Source organism: Pseudorca crassidens, chromosome 11, assembly GCF_039906515.1.
Source record: "Pseudorca crassidens isolate mPseCra1 chromosome 11, mPseCra1.hap1, whole genome shotgun sequence".
Taxonomy (NCBI): Eukaryota; Metazoa; Chordata; class Mammalia; order Artiodactyla; family Delphinidae; genus Pseudorca; species Pseudorca crassidens.
Genome location: NC_090306.1, coordinates 14,486,847 through 14,510,702, shown reverse-complemented (window position 1 = coordinate 14,510,702; position 23,856 = coordinate 14,486,847). Strand labels below are relative to the sequence as shown.

The window sequence follows — 23,856 nt, the reverse complement described above, 5'->3', positions numbered from 1 at the left end:
CAAGCCATTTGTCATATCTTTCATTGTTGACTACCCAGAAAACTTTGCACCTAATTTATAACAATCATGATGGCTAAATTCTGCTCATTAATTAAAACCATAAATTACATTTCATACATTTTAAGCTAGTATGTATCACACACTTTTTAAATACTTCTAGCATAATTCTGTGCACAGTAATATGTGTGGCTCCATTCCCATAGCTCTCTAATGCAGATTCCTCAAAATTTAATGCCCATATGTATTACTTGGGGATCTTGTTAAAATGTAGGTTCTGATTTAGTAGGGTGGGAGTAGGGTCTGAGATTCTGAGTTTCTAACAAGCTCCCAGGTGATGTCAATGCTCCTGGTCCACAGGTCATACTTTAAGTAGCAAGGTTCTTAGGGACAAAACTTTTCAAGATGGTATCACACAAGGCACTGGTTCTCAAAAAGGTGTGCATGAGAAACTCCAGAGCAGCTTTTTGCAATCACTGAGACTTGAGCCTCAGTCCCCCACCCTCCGTCCCCTCCCCAACCCTCCCCAGTGAAGAGCCTGATATAGCATCCTGCTTGGGTCCTAGATATAGCTGCTCCAACTCTCCGAAGTAATTTTTATGTCCATCAAATCTGGAGCAAATTTAGAGCAATGAAATAAATCCTAAAGAATTTTTATCTGCTCTGATAATCTCTCCCAAAGTTCCTACAACATCATATACAAAGTAGTCATAAGAATTATAGTCAACAATAATGTTGATAAAGCCATGTAAACTTGTGGCCTGGAGTATACTCTCCTTAAGGGCAGCAGTCCTGTTTAGGTCATTTTAATATTCCCTATCTTACTTTGTGACATTTCTTGAGGGATGTCAACAGTAGATATGCAATAAGCCTTGGAACCTGATTAAAAATGGAAACTAATCTCTTAAAAGAAGACATTTGCTTTAATGATCTCCATTTTTCTTGAAGAAGTATCTTTCCAGTACAATCTTACAACCAAAGAAATTGTTGGTAGATAGCGGGAAAGAATAATTTGTCTGTCTTGTGACATCTGTAACTTTGGGCAAGTCTAGAGTTATTTCTGCTGGATTATTTTATTAACTTTAAAAGTCTTAGCCTCCATTACTTCCTATGATTATAAACAGAGAAATGAGTAGATGGAATTGAAGAATTCCACTGAGGCTGGTGTTGTATTCAATTTCTGAAGAAAAAGTAATCCACGTGACACCAAAAAGCTCAGCTTGCTTCATTTAAGGTTTATTCTTACCCTTTAAACATATTAGGATATGAAAGAATTAGGTCATTTACGTGAGAAAAGGGAGAGAAAAACTCAAGGAATAATGATCTCAGAGTAGCAGTAATAAAAGACTTTTAGGAACTAGAACTTTAGAAGGAGTTCAGGAGTGGGATACTTGGCATGGAAACAAGGGCCCTGTTATCAGAATCAAAGTAATTGGGCAGTATGGCTTTTAACAGTAGTCCTGAAGTATCCAATTGCAAGTTAAGCTAAGTAGGAGGTGCTTCCATGCTTAGTTTCCAAAATCTTGAGTCACAGTTGGCTGGGGTACTGAGCCTCGCAGTGGGACCTCAGGAACTGGAGGGCCAGGCAATGACAGTTTCTCTTTTGAGATGATGGGTTTAAACTGTAGTTCTGTCTGAATTAAAAAAGAAAAAAAAAAAAAAGACAACATAGTTCTAGGTCCCCTTTCCAGTTCTATGGTATTTTTATCCCTTTGTTTATGCAGATGCATCTGCTATAATTCATACTAATTAATTTAATGAAATGCTAAGTGGCAATGGCCCCATGTAAAAAAAATTATATGATATCCTAGAAATTATTTCTTCAATTCAGCATGATTGTAATTAAGTACAACTTTTACCTCTGATGTTTGAGTAATTATTAGGGTGGATTATTTTCATTGAAAATGTGTATAAATGTGATTATATTTCCATATTAGTGGCCTGGCTTTTATTAAGGAAGAGAAATGCTAAAAGCATGCTCTAAGTTTGCATGAATGGTCATCTTTGACTGTTGATATTACACTTTACTCAAAAGTCTTTTAGAAATTGAATGCATGTTTATAATGTATTTAGAATTTTCAGAACTCCTTTAAGCATTTGCAACTTTGTAAATTTTGTGTTAATAGGCAACAATTGTATTTTTTGAATGAGTAGACTTTTCTATTATCAGCTTAGAAAGAGAGAAACAAATATGAGTTAATCATTAATGTAACTAACCCTTAAGGACACACAAAAGGATATTACAGTTAACATTTGAGTTGTCAAGAGTCCTAATTAATATCTAGAAGGACATTATGCTTTACATAAATCATTTTGGCTTATTGTTTTTGAAAATAATTCTTTGTAAAAAAGAAGAATGACCAGGTTTAGTTCTTTGGATTTTAAAATTTGTAATCTAAAATGAAAGCTGTGGCAACTCTGGGGGCATATTACTGATGAATGCGTGAGATAAATAATGTAAGTCAAACAGCTTTCTAATCTATACCGACCTTGGCCTTTTCCTGTGGATAGACATCTATAAATGATCATTTGCATATCCAGGCCCTCCTGCAGCCAAATATTGTCCATCACACGAATAATCTGCAGGACAAGCATATCCTGACGAAGATCATCTCCAGCCTGTTAAAAACAAAATTATAGACTCCGGGTTTCTCCTTGAATTCTATTAAAGGCTTTCAAATATGGTATATGTGATTTCCTTCCTTGAATAATTTTCCAGCCTGACTTAGGGTGGTTTCAATTGTTTTATTAGCACTAAGAATACCTTGTGTTTCTGATAGAAGATCAAAGAAAATGAGAACTTTCTTTTAAATGATTACAGAAGCTTTAGCCATTAAATTAGAAGCTGCTTGGAATGTTGTTCCCTGATAATAATCTTTCAATTTATTATCCATGTGCAATGTCTTAACCTCAAAGTCTGGTGAAGAGAGGTTGGACGAATGTTTATGCAAATTTCAAACTCAGCCAAGTGAAATCTCTAAGGGAAACATTATTTGATGTACCATAAATTCATGCACTGATATACAGTTAGACGACCAAGAGCTTCTTGACTGGGAGTATAAATAGCACACATAGAATTCATCAGACTTTGAATCATTGACTTCTCTTGTTATGAAGGCAGTTAAGAAGTTTTCAGAGTAAACAGCCTTTGATAATAATAAGAAATGATAAAGGAGTGTTTTTCTAGCATAGGTGAAGGACATGGAATATGTCCAAAGGGGAAGGACAGTTCTATGCTTTTAACTAATAAGAGGCTTGGTTTTGAAAATGCTTTCTAAATTATATGCAGAAGACTATGCCAAGATGAGATTTTGTGTTCTTCTTTTTTCTTCACCAAAAATGCAGTGCCGGGGGAACATTAATGCTTGAGGTTTACACAGATCACAGCAAAAGTACAGGTATGTTAATCATTATCTTCAAAACTAGTCAGAATCTAACAAAAATTCCACTCTGTAACCTTGTTGTCTGGTTTGGCTGAATAACTTATCAAATTTAACTGAACGACTGGCAAATGCTTATTTTTACTTACAGCTCCTTTTTCTGTCCCTTTTTCCTACTTGACTTTTACTCTTGTCCTTTTACTCTATTGTCCCATGGGATGCGTGACAAAGACTGATATGGCCCTTATTTATATTTTATTTAAAAAGAAGACAACAACCCAAATTACTAAAATAAGCAAGTGCTTACAGATAAGAATTTTATGCTAAATCGCGTCATTTGAGTTTCAGCTAATTTTGATTCGAACTTAGTATCTAGACCAAAGGAAGACTCTCCCCCTAGGAACTTTACCACAATTCTGCTTTCTGTATTACTCAAAAATGATTGCATTATTTCATTTATTGAAACATACCTCCCGGAGTTTTGCACTGAAGATTCATTGGCTTTGAGCCAGTAATGTTTGATTTATTGCCAATCATAGTTTGGCATGTACTATAATTCTGTAAAAATGCAGAATCAAAAATAACTGGAATCTTCTGTGCTGCTGCCAGAGGAAAAGAGCTATAATAATTTCTTTTTGTGAGTAATAAATCAATAGTTCTACCAATGGAATCAATTTGATGTTTCAGGAGGGCTACTGTACCTTAAAAATGACGCTGATGTTTTTGCCCATTGGATTAGCATTAATGAAAGTAATCTTCAATGGCAAAGCATTAGATGTGAAATATGAACATGCCTATGGGACAAAAAGAAGAGAAAAATGGTGAGCAAAACAAAGCAAAAAGAACAGTTTCCTTGCAATCATGGCCCCTTGCAGAATTTGTTATATGAGCAAATGTAACACATATGAATAATTCTCACACTTTGGAACAAAGAAACATATTTCTTAAAAAAAAGACTTTAGTCTACAAACCAAAGTCTTTATTTGTAAACTAAAAATGCCAGCTTTTCGGCAGGTTGTAAATCTTCAACTACATTTTTTTCTCACTAAATAGTGATGATGTTTAGGGAGTTTAAATAAACTAAGTAGTATGTAGGTATTGTGCTTATGCTAGTTAGTTAATACCTAAAAGATGAAATCGCTATTTAAAAAAATATATTTCCTTTTCATTCTTTCTGCCCTGTAGCATACTTTAAGGAAACATGCATATAGAATTAACAAAGACCTGAGTTCAAATTTGGACTCTGTAACTTATCAGCTGTAAGACCTTGGACAAGTTACTTAAATGTTTGTATCCCACTGTAAAACAGGGATAAAACTCTTACCTCACACATTTTTGTAATAGGTATATGAGCTAATGGATATAAAATACCTTTTACAGTGTTTGACACTAATCGGGTACTTCAAAAAGATTAATGCATTCTTTTTCACTTTTTGCTAATGAACATTTTCTTATCTTTACAAGTAACAGTACAACATATATTTCCTATTCTCGTTTCTTTCAATTATACTTTACATTTCTATTTTCAGTTTTATGATATCGACTACTGTCCATTATTTTCCTTTTATGTGCTTACAACTGTTTGAGTGTTAAAAGGCTATATGTCTTTAGGTTATTAGAGAGTTCATGTTGACAGCAAAAATTATTAAATCAATACTAAAGAAAGCAAAAGGACTCGATACTTTCAATTCATCAACTTAGTAAAATATGACATCAATATATTTTGAAGGATCAGTTTGAATATCATTATTTCTGTTAAGTCTGAAATCAGTAGAAGTTGAGAGGAAAGGATCTATTTCTTAATCTGTCAACATAAATCTAACCTAATCCCTAAGCAAACAGAAACCCTTGTTTACTGAATCAATTTGAGTTTTATAGTAAAAGGATGAGGCTGCTTGTTAAGTAATGAATTCCTGCTGCAAGAATCAGTCAATCAGGGGACATATGACCTTCTGTCATGGTATTGAATTAGGAAACCCTGTATTAGGCCAGAGTTTAGATCAGTGGTTTTCAAATTCTCCTCATTCAATTCTGGGGGCTGGGGTGGGAGAGTGATGATCTCTTTGAGGTATGCCAAGTCCAGGGAAGAGACAAAGGGCTAAGAAAGGCTGAGGGCGAGGTTTAGCCCCTCTTCTCAATTATATCACTCAGCTATATTGCTTTCATTGCTTAATATTTTGGTTTTCACATGCAGTATATTTTTTGAGAGTCATGGCAAAAATACTATACATTTGACAGCTAGTATGCACAAAGCATTAACTATATGCTAATAGAAAGAGACACCATATCCACCTCTCATAGAGCCTGCAAAAGTTGGTATGAATGTATACACGCATGCATTTCACAGCTGAATGAAGAAGCATTTGAAGAAGAGAGTCTTTCAGAGATGAGCTGAATTTGAAGATTGTGAAAGACATAGATTGGCAAACAGGTAAATGAAAAGGTTTGCTAGGTAGAAAAAGGTAAACAAGGACACCTTAGATTAGAGTAGAAGTTAAAAGTGGATTGGGGGCTTCCCTGGTGGCGCAGTGGTTGAGAGTCCACCTGCCGATGCAGGGGACAGGGGTTCGTGCCCCGGTCTGGGAAGATCCCACATGCCGCAAAGTGGCTAGGCCCGTGAGCCATGGCCGCTGAGCCTGCGCGTCCGGAGCCTGTGCTCCGCATCAGGAGAGGCCACAACAGTGAGAGGCTCGCGTACCGCAAAAAAAAAAAAAAAAAAAAAAAAAAAAGTGGATTGGGATGGCCATAACCAAGAGATAGGAAAGAATGAATCAAAGTCTTGGAAGATATTTTATGTAAATGGTGAGATAAAAGATCTGAAATAGAGAAAGGAAGACAAGAAAAGCTAGAATGGAGAAAGGAAGATAGAAACTCTGGTCTTGAAAAGTGAAAATTAGTGAAATAGACTTAAAACAGTTTTTAAAAAGGAAAAGATACCTATTAGTAAATGAAATGTCTGGTCTTTACTTTCCCAGGAGGGGAGAAGGATTGCATTCAGTTATTCCCACTCTCTCATATGATCTACCCCTTAGTGAAACAGGAAATGGTCCATTGTGATTAGTGGTTCCAAGGAGAGACAGGGGTGAGAATTCTTCTTATAAAGAAAGTTTAACCAAACCTAAGACCTTTGCTCTCTGTCTTGGAGACCCATGCTCTAAAGAATGGATTGAGCCAGGCCTGAGTACTTCTCCCTAGTGTAGTTTACTGATGGTGATTAAAATAGAATGCTGACTATACATGCAGGCTTTCCTACACTCACTACATTCATGGGACTTCTCTCCAGAGTGAACTCTGATGCACAATAAGCTCAGTAATAACTTTCCCCAAATCACTGCATTTATCAGGTTTCTCCTCAGATGGGCTCTATGATGTACTGTAAGCTTGGTGCTATAAACAAAGACCTTACCATACTCACTACTACATTCATAGGACTTCTAACCAGTGTGAATTCTCTGATATGTAATGAGGTATGAGTTTTGACTGCATATTTTCCACATTTATACGGCTTTTGCTTGTGTGAAGTCTGTGATATAAAATAAGACATTTACTAGACTGAACATTTTGCCATGCCGCATTCAAAAGGCTTTTCTCTGGTATGAATTTGCTCATAGTCAACTAGTTGAGAGATCTGACTGAAGGCTTTTCTACACTGCCAACATGTATGTGCTTGTTCCCTGGCATGGAGGATCCAGTGTCAAACAAGACATATACTCTGACTGAAGGCCTTACTACATTCCTTACTGCTGTAAGGCCTCTCCCCAGTGTGAACTCTCTGATGGTCAGTAAGGTCTCTAACAGAACAGAGAGCGTTCCCACACTCACTTGAACATGACGTTTCTCACTTGTGTGAAGTGTCTGACGCTGGAAAACGGTTCTACTCTGCATGAAGGCCTCACACTCGTTACACTCAGAAGGCCCCTCCCCAGTACAGGCTACCTGATGAGCAATGAGCAGGGAACGCGGAGTGAAGGCTTTAACACATTCGTCACCTTGATGAGGTTTCTCCCAGTAATGGAGTCTCTGGTATTTATTGAGATGGGAGGAGTGATGACAAGTCTTCCCACACTCTCACATTCATAGGGTTTGTACCCTCAGTGGGTTCTCAGATGAACCACTGGCTGAGGGGTTTGTCTGAAGGTCTTACTACACTCATTACACTCCCAGAGGTTCTTTCCAGTATGGATCCTCTGATGGCCAACCAGATGTGGACTCTGACTAGAACTCTGCTGCATTTACTGCACCTTCCTATGTGATGTATGTCCCTTCAGACCTCCTCGTTGTTCAGCAGGACTGGAGGACAGACTAACATGTTCTGCAGGTGAGAGAGCATCACCCTCCACATCCGCCCTGCTCACTGCTGTACACACAGGCACAGCTGACCAGAGCAAGTGGGACAAAGAGGTGGCTCTACTTGGGGCACTTCCCAGCCTCAGGGGAAGTGCCGATGGCTGCAGGTTGCTGTAGGGAAGGAGTGTGGTCCCAGGCACAGCACTATGGGTGATGACTCCTGAACTGGTGATGCCCCTGGCATGGCCTGCTCACCTGGACACTCAGAGCAACGATTCCCTAGAGCTGGTGCCCCACATCACCAAGGCCTGCACAAGCCACAACGCACACGTAATTTTCACCAAGGCCTGCACAAGCCACAATGCGTATGTAATTTTAATTGAAAACAATCTTTCTATTCCTTAAACAACAATGACAAACCAAGAAAGCAGAAGTAAAAAATAACATCTGGACTCAATGAACTATTGATATATTGTTCTTTCTACATTAAGATACTCTGTGTTTTTGAAATGTTTCCATGTATCTTTAAAGCATCAATCAGTGCATACTGCTAATGACTAAAAGGTCACACAATTTTTTTAAATCAGTGATGATTTGGATTTTAGCCCAGATAGACATATCTCAGCTTATAAAATTGATGCCTTATTTTGTTATTATTCAAAATACATCTATGCAGCATATTTGGAAAATTTGTAGGGTGTCTTTGCAGCAGCAAAATTGTAAAGGTGACAATATTAAGCTTCTAGTAAAACTTTTTCTATTCATACTAATGGTCTGATTTTTCTCCTAATTATTAAATTTGTTTTTCTTGACTGTATTCCGACTTTAGTGAAGTAACACTTATTGTGCTTGCATGAGAGTTTAACCTCTTCATTTTAAAATATCACTTATCAATCCTCTTTATTAGAGTCTTCTACTCTTGGACTTTTGAGAAGGAATATAATAAAGCTCATGGAGAAAGAATGATTCTAAGTCAGAGAAGGGTAGCTGATAGAGACTTAGGAAGAGAAGGAGTTTGTGAGTACAACGCCAGGAAGGGCTTTCCAGGCATGAGTAAAATCACAAACATATCATATGGCACAGTGACTCATAAGCATCAATGAATTTTAAATTGAATCAAAACTGAGATGTTATAGCTAATGATATACTAGTGTCCTAGGCATGGGCATGTACATAATCTAAATAAGCATGAAATTAAACCAGCCTGCATGGGGTCGCAAAATCAACCATTGTGAATAAGTCAATTCAGTCAGAAGTGTCTTCATTTTTTTCCACTGAACTTTGGTTAGTGTGTTTCTAAACCAATGAAATATCTGATAAGGTTAATGTGATACCAACTGGTCACAGTGCATCAAATAGAGCACACACAGTTTGGATGGGACTCAATTACATTTTTCTTAAATAATTGCAATGATAATTTATAAATTGTTTTTGCCATTTCAAAAACATCCAATGAACTAAACAATTCAAAATAAAAATACTCAACTTATCTACTGAATATGTTGACTTACATCTCCATCAATTCCCTTTATGCATAGGGCAGGGTTCAGAGGAAGGTGACAGGTATTTGTACACTGAAAGAATTCTTCTAGTCTGCCAAGTTCTTTCTTCAGTACCTCCTGTGAAAAATCATTAGAAGAAGCATCTTCAAAACTGAAAAGAACTGGACTTTTCATTCAAGTTATAATTTTCTTTTGTTGATTAAATAAACTCCTTAATTCAGGGGTTGCACACTTGGGTGCTTTGGGGTCAGGTGGGTGATGTAGCCACATATGAGGAGGCAGCAGGCTAAAGACAATAGGGAGTACTGGGGAAAATGGGCAAGTAAAGATTGCATGTCCTTTCTGAAGAACTTTAAATTCAATTAAAACCCAAACCAAAACAAAGCACTGTTCTGTTCAAACGAAGCACGATGGATTGGACTTGACCTGTAACCCACCAATTTGCAACCCCTGCTTTAAGTAACTATTAACATGATCCATTTATCATAATTCCCTGAAATCTTAATTTGTAACTCTCAAGGTTTACACTTAATAGTATAATACTTTTTTAAAAAAAAATTTACATAGAGTAGGAGACAAAATAATGACAAAAAAGATAATTATAGACCGTTGATAAATGTCAGAAGCAGTAATATACATGAACAAATAGTTTACTAAATGTCAATAAGTGTATTTCTGATACTTGACTCACTCCCTTCCATAGTCCTCTGTGCATGTGGAAGGTCTGAGACCACAAATGACACCTTTAGAATTGTGTATCCCCTGACACAAAAAAGGAGAAAAACAATAATTCAGAAATAATAATAATTCAAAATTTAAAAAAAGCTCCTTTTAGCCTACTCTGAAAACTGTTTAAGCCCAATTTTAAAAATGAGGATATCAGATTAATAGTGTTTAACTAACTCTCAAGAGTTTCTTAGCTCTTACTCCGGGTTCACTGCCAAATAATAGAATCTACTGCTCCCAGAATCCAGCAAAACAAGGTGGAGAAATGAGGCCAAGCTCCACAATGGCATTCTTTCTGTCTTCCTCTTTTGTCTTTTCTATACCTCGATTTGCCTGAAGAGCACCATGGAGGGGAACCTCTGCTCTCTTTAACTAAAATCTCTTCACTTCATATAGTTAGGTTTAACTGGGCTTTAAAAAAAAAAAAAAGAAAAGAAAAAAGCTTACAGTAACTTGTGAGAAATTATAAATGCTTCTCCCACCTCTTTCTTTTTCTCTTTCTATTTTCACATGAAGAGGTGTTATCACAAGAGCAGCCAGTCAAGGTGAGAGAAATGCATTTATCTGAGAGAATAATGTCAGTATCACTGGAACGTGATGTAAATAGTCAAAAAGGCACTGTACTAACTGCAGCATGCATCTTAAATACATGAGGGATTTTGAAACGTAAGAAATAAAGACCAAACCTATACACAAATTTTGTAAATTTTAAGCCAAATTTATTTTACTTGCTTTCAACTTTTTGTCTACCATTAGAAAATAATTAATGATTTTGCAGTAATATGGTGAAATCATAGAACTTTTTTTTTTTGCATTGCCTATCATGTTGCTAGCCTTAAGGCTCTTCTGTGCATACAGAGTTTATATGTCTCCCATTTAAAAATAAAGTCCCTGCTTATACTTTTTATTTTCCAATTTCTCCTAGGTAGGTGAAGTAGCATAGCTTCTGGCATTACTACCAAATGAAGTGACTTCCAGTAAGAAAAATCTTGTGCTAGGAAAAAATTCTGGGACCCTTTGCCTATTTTCATATCATTTTGTTGAAAAGTCTTGTTGATTTTAAACAGTGGGTGGAGAGAAACTATGAGCTCCCTTGAGAACAAGATTCATGTTTTAGGCATCTTTCTATCCTTAACTCCTAGTCTGTAGTAAGTACTTGTTATTGAATGAGATTCTTAATACAGTGAATACAGTCCACTACCTCCCTGCATCTAGAATGTTGAACTTAAGAGAACCTACTTAATGATCTATATCAGTGAAGGGAACTAGTAATGCAGTTAATTAAAAAGAGCAAGTGTTCTTCCATTAGAGCAAGAAAACGAACAGCCAGATCCATTATTATAATCAGTGATGAAAGAGGCACAGTATTTTGACTATCATCCATGGATGTTAGAATAAAAGTATTATTCAATACTATCCACACCACTATTGATTTCTTTCATTTAATTCACTTAATTTGTTGTGGAAAAAAAAGTCTTTAAAAATGTGACTTTGATCAGTGCAGTGTGAGAAAAATCTAGACCTAGATTTTGTACCTTGGACAAGGGTACTCTGAAAAGTCCCCTTGTGTACTTCTTCCATGAGTCTGAACTGTGCTGCCTTTCTGAGTAAATTACTTCATCCGGTCATTTAAATCAAATTGCCTTTAAATTGGCCTTTTGTCAGGTACTGTCTATGCTACATGGCTATTTAGATCAAAAAGTCATGTCCTGGTGATAGATATTATCATTAACATTAGGATAGTAAACTGAAAAAAAAAACTTGATCAAAAGAATCGATTTAAGTGTCTTATGACAAAGTGTAGTCAAGGAATTTACCTTCTGTGTTATGAAATTCAAAGTTAATTGAACCAGGTTTAAGAAATAAAACAAAACTTTATTACATGAAGATTGATTTTGCAACAAACCTGTCTTTGAGGGTCACTGGCAGATTTGACTTTTTCACCAATGTCTCCCAGAATTTTGATGAGTTTCTGTTCCTTGGAAAACTCATCACTCAAGGCTTTTCCTGCACAGAATTGGAGAGCAGCCAATAGCTTCTGATACCAGCTTTTAAAATAAGCTTCATTCTGTGCATCCTTTAGCAGCCTGAAGGAGAGAAAACAAATTCTTGTATCTAAAGCTGATTTTTAAAACACCTCTAGCAGGAACAATAAGTGTGTTTCAGACTAATCTGTATGTGGTGGCTTTGGGCAGTTTAACAGGCCAGGCTGGGGAAAATGCTGTTTATTTGTTGGCAGTCATCGTTTCACCTGATAGTTAATGAGATTCCAAGAGTGAAGAATCAATAAGAGACCTTCCTTTCCTCATTTCAGTTCACAGTGCACTTTTTCCTCTTTCAGGCTTCTTAAATTCTATAGCAAATACTTATCTTAAGAGCATATATTTGACTTCTTATTAAAATACATTTTAGAAATGGTATTTATTAGTCACTACACTATATGGCAACCTAACCATCAACCCCACATTTTTCTGCTTTTCTTCAAAAAATAATGTCTCCAGACTGTCACATACGTTAAGTATTGCTCTTTCTTCCAACACCTCTCTTTGATTACCTGGAAGAAGATATTGTAAAGGCAAGAGCATAGTTTTTATTTTCAGGCACTTCTGGATTCAAATCTCAGCCCTACAACTTACAAGTAAGTTAGGCCAGTTACTTAACCGGGCTGAGGTTAAAATAAAGAAATAACTCTGACTCCATAGAACTGTATGGAATATAGAATAAGCTAATGCTATTCTAATTTGAAAGGGCTTAGCACAAAGCATGTACTAGTAGTCAAAAAACATCAGTTTATCTGTACCCTGCAGCCTCCCCAAGCCAGCTTCTGTCACTGTCTGGCGGTCTGCTTGTATCATGAACATGGGAGGCATAGAACAAAAAAAGGGAAGGATATTTCGCTAGATAATGGAGCAGTGACAATTATTTGATTACGCTTTCTGCCATGTGACAATTTCTATTGCCTTGAAATTAATTCCAACATGCTTAAACTTTACTTTTTATTATGCCCTAAAACACTGAAAATAAAAGACTGATTCCCTTGAATGTTAACCTCTCTTTGATTGATTCTTTAATTCTTGTCTCTAATCTTCTTCTCTTCTGAAAAATAATTATCATTCAAAGGACTAGAAGAAAGTTATTGTGAGAATGAAATACTGAAAAATGAAGGATTAAATGCCTAGCAGCCAAAATATATATAGATGAGTTTCATTCTGCATTCCTAATTTTGCATCGCTGCCCAATGTGTATTGTGCTACAGAGACTCTAAGAAACACATTATTTTCATTTGTTCTACGTTCTCTGTTCCTACACATCTGAGTTAAAAAATTAATTGAATGAGGGCTTCCCTGGTGGTGCAGTGGTTGAGAATCTGCCTGCTAATGCAGGGGACACGGGTTCGAGCCCTGGTCTGGGAGGATCCCACATGCCGCGGAGCAACTAGGCCCATGAGCCATAACTACTGAGCCTGCGCGTCTGGAGCCTGTGCTCTGCAACAAGAGAGGCCGCGATAGTGAGAGGCCCGCGCACCGCGATGAAAAGTGGCCCCCGCTTGCCACAACTAGAGAAAACCCTCGCACAGAAACGAAGACCCAACACAGCAAAAATAAATAATAAATAAATTAATAAACTCCTACCCCCAACATCTTCTTTAAAAAAAAAAAAATTAATTGAATGAACCTGACTTTTTTTTTTTTTTTTTTAGGTTAGGGCTTGTTCCTTTGTCATTGTTACAAAGCCCACTTATCTCCTAGCACCTCTTTTACTTTACCAAAGGAAATATAATAATGCTGGAAAAATGCTGGAAAGCATTAAAAAACAAAAAAACCCTCAAGGGTCTAAAGATGTATTGATGGAAAATATAATCCATATATAATTATACCTTCAATGTAAGAAGAATAGTTGACAATGAAAAGTTTTCCAACCCACCTCTATGGTGAGATTTTTGAAATGTCAGATGCAATAAATGTATCACACCATTATTTGGAGGCTCTAAGAAAACGAGTGTTATGTGATTATGAATTGGAAAGCCCCAAAGAAAGCATCCACATCTGAAACTTCAAGGTATTTTATGCAGAATTATACCTCAGAGATTTTCACAGTGTTTTGAGGACTTTGGTAATATACCATTGTACAGTCTACTTGGTTTTCAGTGGACGTAGGGAATTGATGGGTAGAGTATTTCTATATCCCGTATCAATGCTTGCCAGTATTTTCATACACTTTGAATACTGAGTTACTTGTTTTTAAAGATATTTAAAACCTGTTCTGGTACATAAATATAACTCTATAACCACCTGACTGCTATACACATGATAAACGGAAAGGTTATTCTGCACAAAGTCAACTTTTTACTAAAATTCTTAAAGAAAATATATATTTTAGGGGTGGGGAGTCATAGGAATTGTCAAAATTATCTAATTAGTAGTCCTAATACTCAATTCTTATTCTATGAGAAATGTATATGCTTCTCTCATGAGCAGCTGATTCAAGGAGGGAAAAAAATCAGTCTGATTTCTTGCTCAAAATAAAACAGAGCAGGGGAGATTTGCAGAGAGAATATGTGACTGTGTTTTAAAAAATTTAAAAGTGAAGAAAACTCAGTGTATTCCATTGTGATTATTTTCCTTATAGAACATACCTCATGCAAACTCTCATTCCTGCCATTACGACATGCTCTCCTGGTGAGATTTGGTTCAAGCTCTATGGCTTTTTATCCAACTTTAAAGTTTTTTACAAATTGCAGAATTGAAATCATACTGTGTTATAGATGACCACCAGAGGTGAGTTAGTCTATTCCTGTGTCTTTAGGCACAGTCACTTTAACTGATGAGAGAAATTAATATGTCCTTTAATTTTAATCAATTCAGAGAAAGTTGGACTATACAGTTTTGGGTGGAGAGTTAGCCAATTCTACGTCAATGACCTTCACCATCAGGAAGTGGTTAAAACCCTCATGTGGTAGTTTTTACCCCTTGCCTCTGTTTGTTAAGACTGTGGAAAACAGCTAGCCACTTTCCCTTAAGCATTAAAGAAACCTTTTTCATAAGGCACTGTCACTGGGAGACACAGAATTGCTTATGCCAAATTCAAAAAAAAAATCTTTTTTTTAGGTTCAGGTCAAGGGACTGAGAAATATGAAGTAAGACTTGGTGTTGAAAGATTGGGCTTTTAAGATACAGACGATGTGACCACATACAAACTGTGAGGTAAATCTCAAAATGTCAGAGACCTGTTTATCCTAGTGTATGCGAGATCCAGAAATGGTTCAACTTGATATTATTATTATTTTTTTGTGTGGTACGCGGGCCTCTCACTGTTGTGGCCTCTCCCATTGAGGAGCACAGGCTCCGGACGCGCAGGCTCAGCAGCCATGGCTCACGGGCCCAGCCGCTCCGCGGCATGTGGGATCTTCCCGGACCAGGGCACGAACCCGTGTCCCCTGCATCGGCAGGCGGACTCTCAACCACTGCGCCACCAGGGAAGCCCAACTTGATATTATTTTGTATAGGTGTCTTATGGACTGTAAGTAATGACAACATTAAAATGAGAATAAATGCATAAAATCTAGCTGATTAAAGGTAAGGGTAGTGTTGAGTATGAGAGGCAAAAAGCAAGAAGAGAAGCAAACATAACCCAGGTGACTGAGCATATTTGCTATAGGATATCATAAAGGCATTTGCCTAAATTAAGGAGCTAGTGGTGGACTCAGATACACAAACCCCAGCTAGCATGAAATGGAGATTTTCCTTGGAAATAAGAGCTTTTCTCCATTTCTTCATGCACAAAGTGCTTCTGATCCCATGATGAGTGACTTGCTGGAGGCCCAGGAAAAGTACAGATAGGTCTCATTTCATCAGTCTACCTGCAGGACAGAACAGACTAATCATGGCAACCCAGCCCTCCTTGCCTCATGACTCCCTTCAGTGTAGCTCTTAATTTTAATTCTCAACAGCACAATATCCCACAAATTAGGGCTTGCCTTAAATTTTTTACCCTCTTGTGTATTTCTTGTGAGTGAAGAGGGGAAACAACATCCAGAAGAAAACTGAGCTACACGTGAAGATGAGTGATTTCAGGTCACTCCAGGACCTCCCCTTTCCATTTCCTCTATTGGTGGCTACTTTATGGGGAGTAAGATGTGTGACTCAGTAGACCAGGTCTTAGTGAGCACAGGTGGATTTTAAAATGTGACTTCTTCAAGTGTATTTATAACCCTGGGACATATAAAGGCTGAAATCCAATACTTGATATGGAATTTTTAATTTTAAGGTTTCAATAGTGTGTTAAGAAGTGAAAAGCATATATCTCTTTAGCCTTTACAACTTTATTTTACTTCTCATTGGTTGAGAGATTTACTTAATATTTCCCTAAACTGAGGAACTTCATACATTTTATTGTCTTGCAAAGATAACTGTTTCCTATGACTAGCTCATTTTTAGAATATTGATTTGCTCTTTCAGAAATATAGCACCGAACTTCTTTTGAATTTTGTATATAAGGAGCATTACATGGGCCAAGTCTGCAGAAATGTGATTTCCAATCAATAGTTATTTTGCAACATGTTTGTCAATAAGCCACTTTGAAACAACTTGAATATAAAACAATTAAAAGGGAATAAATTCAGAAAATAATGAAATCCATACTCTAGAGATTTTATACATTTTTAGAACACTTAAATATAAGAGACAGGCCCTTAAGGTATGTAACCGACTTAATTTTATCCCCATATTTCAATTTATATATCTAATATTTATTACCACCTCAAAAACAGTAATTCAGAATGTTACAGTTCATACTTATGATTTTTCCATTGTGTTCACGTTATGTGGTAGATTTATTTTTCCCAACTCCATGCTTTCTTCCCTGAAGCTTATACAACCACACTCTGCTCTGTGACTTCCAGTGCCTCCCCAGAGACAGCATCTACTTCTCCACCCCTTGTCTGGATTGGCCATGTGACTCACTTTAGCCAACAGGATGCGACTGGATAAAATGTATGCCCAAGTCCATGGGGATGCTTTAAACGTGCTCTCATGGATTGGTCTGCTCTCTTGTACTTCTGCTATCTGTCACGAGAACAGCTTGCCCCTGCTGGGGGATGTTCCTTCAGTGCTGGAATGAGAGAGCTGAGCATTGCTGTGAGGAGTCCAGTGCAGCCAAGCGGAAGTACAGCAAGTCTGCAGCCTGCATGCGGCATACGTGAGAAATAAGTCTTTTTTGCTGTAAGCCACTGAAACTTTGGGGCTATTTGTTGCTGTGGTAAAAACTAATGAATATGCCAAGTTTCATATTATTTCTTTTTCCCTTTTGTTTGCTTTTGTTTTCATTTGTTTGTTTGTATTGCCTTTAGAATATGGAGCACATTTTTTAAACCTCCCCCGTGTTAGCCCTGAGGATACTTTGGGGCAAAACTAATTACTGAAAATAAACAAAAGTCATCTGGAGACAAGTCTGGTGAATTAGATGGGTGATCAATTTGAGTATAACATTTTAGATAAAAAAAACTATAAAAGTAATAAAAATGGCTTTCTTCTATGGATCCTAAAAAGCCCCAAAGTGTATTTCAAAAACGATTTGATCTGGTTCATCTGGACATGTATATTATGTTATACTGCTAAAATTTTATTGTTATTTTGTTACACTAACATTCTCTTTGACTCATTTAAAAGTGTGAATAGGCTTATGTATTATCTGCTGTCTGTCCAGCCAAGTGTTTGAGTATCTAATAGGAAATTCTCTCTGAGTAAAAATGCACTAATGAGTGCAATAGCAAGTCTTTTTTTAAAGACTTATATAACACAGGACTAGACAAATCTAACACATTACCAGACAAAGGGTCTGATGGCTGAGGGCAGTGAGGGAGGTAGTACACCTGGCAGTTTGGGAAACTGAGGTCTGCTCTAATGGTAACAGCTGAAAGACTAAGATGGCTAAATAGGGAGGGGATCAATGGTTTTGGACAAGGAAGCATCTATCTATATCAGCATGCTTAATGGAACTCCCTTTACTGCCCTGGAGTTGGCGACCAAGACCCAAGATTAAAGAAAAGAGACAACAGGTATCCTATGTTTTAAGAATAGCCAAAGAAACAACTGGAAGTCAGAGAACTCTTAGAGGTTTATTGGGAGATGGCCAAAATGGCTATGATACACCAAGTGTTATCTCCCCTCCTGGACTTTAGTATATATTTGCAAGTGGGGGTGAAGGAAAGGGCTGTTTGAGAGTCATGAGTCATCAACTTAGTGAGGGATAGAGTGGATCCGCTACCCCCACTCATCCTTGCAAAGTCCAGTGAGGAGGGAAGCTCAAAGATACCCACTGATTCAGATGTGTGCAAGAATGGGAGACTATTGCCTCATTCCCAGGTTAGATTCTGCTCTAAAAGAGGGTTTGTTGAAAGACAGGATAGCAAAGGAGCAGCCTGCATTTTTGCACCCTAACTGGCCAAGCAAGGATGTGTGAATTTCTCAAGGTTCAAATAAACACATGGAAGTAATTAAATGTGATCCACTCCTGTGTAGGAAGAGGTTGAGCCAAAGGCAGATCTCCTGGTGGGAAGTCCTGCAAGGCTACCCAAGGTACGCACTCAGATGAGGTAGCCAGCTTTGACTGAACCCAGAGCGGGCCTTGATGTAAAGCCAGAGACCACAGACAGGGGATTGTACTTGCTTGCCTCAACAAGTGTGAGGGTCACTTTCCTCTTTCTCTTTCTTTCCCACTCCAAAGTCAAGAAAAGCTAGAACTAAAAGACAGAGAGAGAAGAGGAATGAAACAGCAGACAATATTCTCCCCACCACAAGTCCCCCAAGCTAAAGCTTGGCTGGTGCTGGAGAATGGGGAGGAGGTATGTGTCAAACTGGAGAAGAAAATAGAGTTTTAAATTGGACAAAAGTGATGAAGAGTTTGTTATCTAAAAGTGACCAGGAAACTATGGAATCTACCCTGGTTTTAATTAGAAAATGTAAAATGGCAAAAGTAGTATTTTTTTTTTTTTTTGGCAAAAGTAGTATTTTTAAAATAATAAAAACTTTTATTGGAGACCTACCAATACCAAGCTCAGCCAATTTAAAGAAAATTAGGCGAGACCGTTAAACATCTACAAGTCAGTGCAGGAAGAAATACAGCTTCGGAAAATGCACGGATTGCACTGCACGAGAGAAAAAGCCTCAACATGCAGAATAAAAACTGGGGAATCTTGCTCCCCAGCTCTTCAGAGAGCTGGCTGAGATTTGTCTTTTTGCCTTTCTTCATCCCCGTGCAGCCACTCACTGCTCTTATAGAGCACTGCCGATTCTGGCTTCATTTGTGGAAGATCATTGTTAAGCACAGAACTGTGTTCAAGAAATCAAAGTTGTTTCATCAAGAAATAGGTTATTAACACTGAATATATGTGGATACATAGGTATATATTTACTATTATAATTGATACTTTATCATCATATCAAAATCTTTAACAGTTATGACCAGTTGCATAGTTAATTATAAGCTTAAATGGTATTTTTCTGAATGAAAACTAGCCATAGATGGTGCCCAGTTTGCGTACACACTTGTAATCAGGATGACTGTTACACTGCAGTGTTGCTCTCTTAGGATCATCTGGAAGCTATGAAGGAAAAAAAAAAAAAACTATGCTGAGCAGGTAAGTTTCCCTGCATAAGATTCTTAAATCTATAATTAGCAATCAGAGCCTGTTCCCACTCATCTTGCTGAGGGATATAGTCAATTTGGGAGATACAGGTAAATAAATAAAACTCTTTCCAATCTACTCATATGTATTTGAATGTTCACATGTTTAATATACTGAATGATGTGATATCAGAGAGCAGAAACTCTCTTCCTCCTCTCATTCCAAAACACACTTCTGCTTACGGTAAGTTATTTTATTCAAATCATTTTCCTTAGCTTAGCACCAAGCTGTGAATGGCTATCAGTGACCTCTCTCAGGCCCTACTGTTATACTCCTTACGTGCTTACTAACCCTAAAACAAAACAAAACAAAACAGGTGGAATTTTGGCCCTGGGCACACTTTAGAAGAGATAGCTTTCTATGAGACCCTCCTGTGATGCCTTTCCCTTTTTTCTCATTCTGGTTTTATCCCCTCCCTGATCCCCAAGAATCTCTCAGATCCTGCCACTCTTCCTTTGCCAAAAGCTCCACCTTGCTCTGCTCTCTCCTGTTGTGTCCTGGGATCCCAATTAGTCCTTGTTTTTCTTACTCGAGTCAAACACATGTCTCTCACTGTAAATTACACTCATATCCTCAGAGAATAATATTACATTAGCATAGAGCTGAACCCCATTTTGAGATAATCCCTCCCACCCATCACATTTATTAGGTGAGGAAACTGAAAGATTAAGAGACCTGCCTAAGGTCCTTAGGACTAGAACCCTCAGTTCTTAACCATTGCTCCAGGCACTTTCCACAGCACCATATTTTGTTTCTGTTATGGACCAAATGTTTGTGTCCACCCAAAATTTGTATGTTGAAGCTCTAATTCCCAATGTGATGATACTGGAGTTGGAACCTTTGGGAGGTGATTAAGTTTAGATAAGGCCATGACAGTGGGGTCCTATAATTAGATTATTGCCCTTATAAGAAGAAGAGACTGGAGCTCTGCCAGGTGAGGACACTGAGAAGGTGTCCAGCGTCCATCCCTGAGCCAGGAAGAGGGCCCTCACAGGGAACTGAAATTGGCCGGCACCTCAATCAGACTTCCCAGCCTCCAGAACTGTGAGAAATAAATTCCTGTTGTTTAAGGCACACAGTCTATGTTATTTTTTATTGCAGCCTGAGCTGATTAACACAGTGTCCTAAAAACCAGTAAAACACGACTTGGAAGATGATTTTCCACTTGCATCACCTCTGGCAAGAAACTTAATGCTTTAGCTCTTCACTTTCCTACTCTGTAAAATGTTGGAGTTTGTGACGTTTGGTAAGATACCTTCCAGCTCTAGGGCTCCATGACTGTAATACTTAATGAACTTATCCAGCATTTATACCAGGCATTTTCCAAGCATTTTATGTAGCTGTGTTAGGTAATCCTCACATCTGCTCCAGGCAACGTGATTCCTTCCATTTACAGACGAGGATATTATGGTTTATAGAGGTCAAATAACTTGCCCAAAGTCACCCTATCTGTGGATCAGGGATTCAAATGCAAGTTTATCTGACTCCAAAGCCCTTGCTGTTCACCATCATGCTGCACCACCTCCTGATATCCTAACATAGATACCAGCTGACGATTTAGCCCGAGACTAATACACAATCTAGGAATTCTCTTTTTGCTACTTTCTTATTGTTTCTCTTTAATATCTTTCTCTTACTTCCTGTTTCCTAACCCTCAGAAATCTCATGCTCTCCTGACTTCTTTCTTTCCAAAGTTCCTCATTTAATTTTGTCCTTCTACCTACAAATTCCCTGCCAAAACCACCAACAAATGCTAATAATGTTTTCCTTTCTGCTTTTAACATTTTTTTGAACTTTTAAAGAAGAGCTTGTTAACCTAAATATATTTTGTGTAAAATACTTATAAGCAGGAATACTTTTCTCTCCCCTATCTCGCCTGTAAAAAGAATAGAATATGTGGATCTACTTTGATAATGCAAGTAATACACTCACCTCTGCTCTGTCCTTCCTCACTTTAAAAAGTGAGACCAACTCCACAACTTCAGAGGACCTGGACTTTTGTGGTTTATTTACACAAGTGGTGGTGCTGAGTGGGGCTAGGAGAGTGGAGGGAGAAGATGCTGAATTGAAAGGAACACCCTGATTGCACTTGGGAACCTAAAAATCCTGATGAGCTGTGCACACACAACAGATGTGCCTTGAGCTACCCACCTTAACTGGGCCTGTGGTTCCAAATAATTCCAAGTTGTGGCAGGAGAGAAATGCGGAGTCATTAACAACAGCACGTGTGCCAAAATAAAATAAATTCTGCTTGACATCTAATTAATGTTCAAATCCATGCTTGTGTAATTTTAAACTAGTCCAATAGATGTCTACATTTTCCCTTACTTACATTTGAAAATATGGTTCTGAACTGAGTTCCTAAACTCAGCCTTTTTTTTTATATATATATTTTTTTCTGAATACATATATAGTTACTTTAAAGGCAGTGTAAGCACCTTTTTCATAAACTTTCCTTAACAAAATTTCTTTTAATGGCAAAGCAATTCCTTTGCTATATGAATGTTTCATAAGGACAGCAACCTAATAATAAAAATCCTCTTTACCCCTCGGCCTTTTGTTCTTGCACAGCCCTCTGATGAAAGTTGGATAATCATTACACTGTGCAGTGAACAAGTCATGTGTTTGAACACAGCTGGAGGGGCAGGTTTACAGGGCTAAGGCAAAGCTGGCTTTGAAATACCTAGTTTCCCCAGAACCCGGTCGCATCAGAACCTCAGTTTCAAATCACAGCTGGGGCGGCCGCTTCACTCTTCATTCTTCAGAGGCACGGATAGTGTGGTTTATTCTCTGAGGATATTAAAGATTCCCTGAGATACTATCCATAAGATGTGGAGCTGTGTTTGATGTCCTCAGAAAATTTCTGGGACATTCTTGCTCACTGTCATGAAACAGCGTGTCTCCTGAAGTCAGCGAGCACCATTTAATCCCTCTCCTTTTAGAGATTCAATACAGCCTTACAGATGTTTTAGGAAGCCTCTATAATCTACCTGGTTAATTTTCAGTCGATTTCTGTGATGTTGTTGTTGTTGTTTATGCTGTTGTTCAGGTTGTACTTGCCAGGCAGGGATAATCGCCCTATCCACTCTATCGTATGAATGTGGAAAGAGTACTAAGCCTATTCCATCTCCAGTGCTCTCTGTATGCACAAGTAACTTAGCAGTTCCAACCTCGGTCTTTCCATTTCTAAAATGATAATAATGATTGTCCTATCATCAGATCTATGTTTCTGTTATGGACTGAATTGTGCTTCCCAAATTCTTCTGTTGAAGCCCTAACTCCCAACATGACTGTATTTGAAGACAGGCCTTTAAAGAGGTAATTAAGATTAAATGAGATCATAAGGGTGTGGACATAATCCAACAGAACGAGTGTTCACGTAAGAAGAGGAAGAGACACCAGGTAAGCATGCACACAGAAAAAAGGCCATGTGAGGACCCAGTGGGCTGTTGGTAAGACAGGAAGTCTGTTTTCAGGTCTTACCAGTAACCAACCCTTCAGCACCTTGATCTTGGACTTCTAGCTTCCAGAATTGGAAGAAAATAAATTTTTACTGTTTCAGCCCCCCAGTCTGTGGTACTCTGATATGGCAGCCCTGGCAGACTAATATAGTTTCCAACCTAGAGCTCATTTTTCCAATCCAGACCTCTAGAAGCCAGAAAAGGCAAGGAAGTAGATTCTCCCCTAGAACCTCTGGAAGGAATGCAGTTCTGCTAATACCTTGATTTTAGCCTGATAAGACCCATTTTCTGATTTTTAATCTCCAGAACTAAATTGGTGGTAATTTGTTACAGCAGCAATAGTAAACTAACACACTTGCTATTGGGCCTTACTGAGAAATGGAATTCTTTGTAATGCAAGTTGTATAACATCCCTCGTAAAATAAATACACCATTCAAAAATTAAGAAATACTAAAGAAAAATTAACAGAAAACCACACCCAAGTTCCTTTGTAATACGATGAACTGAACAGCTAGATGTTATTATCAAACCAGTTAGAGTACAAGTATGGCTGAGGGTCCAGGAAACAGTCATTCTTGTGCACTGCTAGTGACAGTGTAAATTCCTACAATCTTACTTAATAAAGGGTAATCTTGCAATGTAGATCAAAAGAAGTATAAACATTTACAATCTCTATTCCAGCAATTCCACTCTTGGAAAACAGCCCACAGAAATAACTAAGGACCTATGCAAGCATTTAAGCACAAGGAAGTTCAACTCAAGGTGACTATAATAGGAAAATACAGGAAACAATCTGAATTTCCAATAATAGGGGGTT

At 37.7% G+C, this 23,856-nt stretch overlaps 1 protein-coding gene across 4 annotated transcripts in view; it reads right to left on the bottom strand.

Moving 5' to 3' along the window:
- PIK3C2G (phosphatidylinositol-4-phosphate 3-kinase catalytic subunit type 2 gamma) overlaps positions 1-23,856 on the bottom strand; it is a 328,047-nt gene that overhangs the window by 147,294 nt on the left and 156,897 nt on the right. For all 4 annotated transcript variants that reach the window (XM_067695808.1, XM_067695810.1, XM_067695811.1 and 1 more), the window contains 4 exons: positions 11,799-11,979; positions 9,176-9,283; positions 4,079-4,171; positions 2,487-2,616 (listed from right to left, as the gene is read on the bottom strand). In XM_067695808.1, coding sequence (XP_067551909.1) covers positions 2,487-2,616; positions 4,079-4,171; positions 9,176-9,283; positions 11,799-11,979 — 512 coding nt within the window. The remainder of the gene's footprint in view (positions 1-2,486; positions 2,617-4,078; positions 4,172-9,175; positions 9,284-11,798; positions 11,980-23,856) is intronic.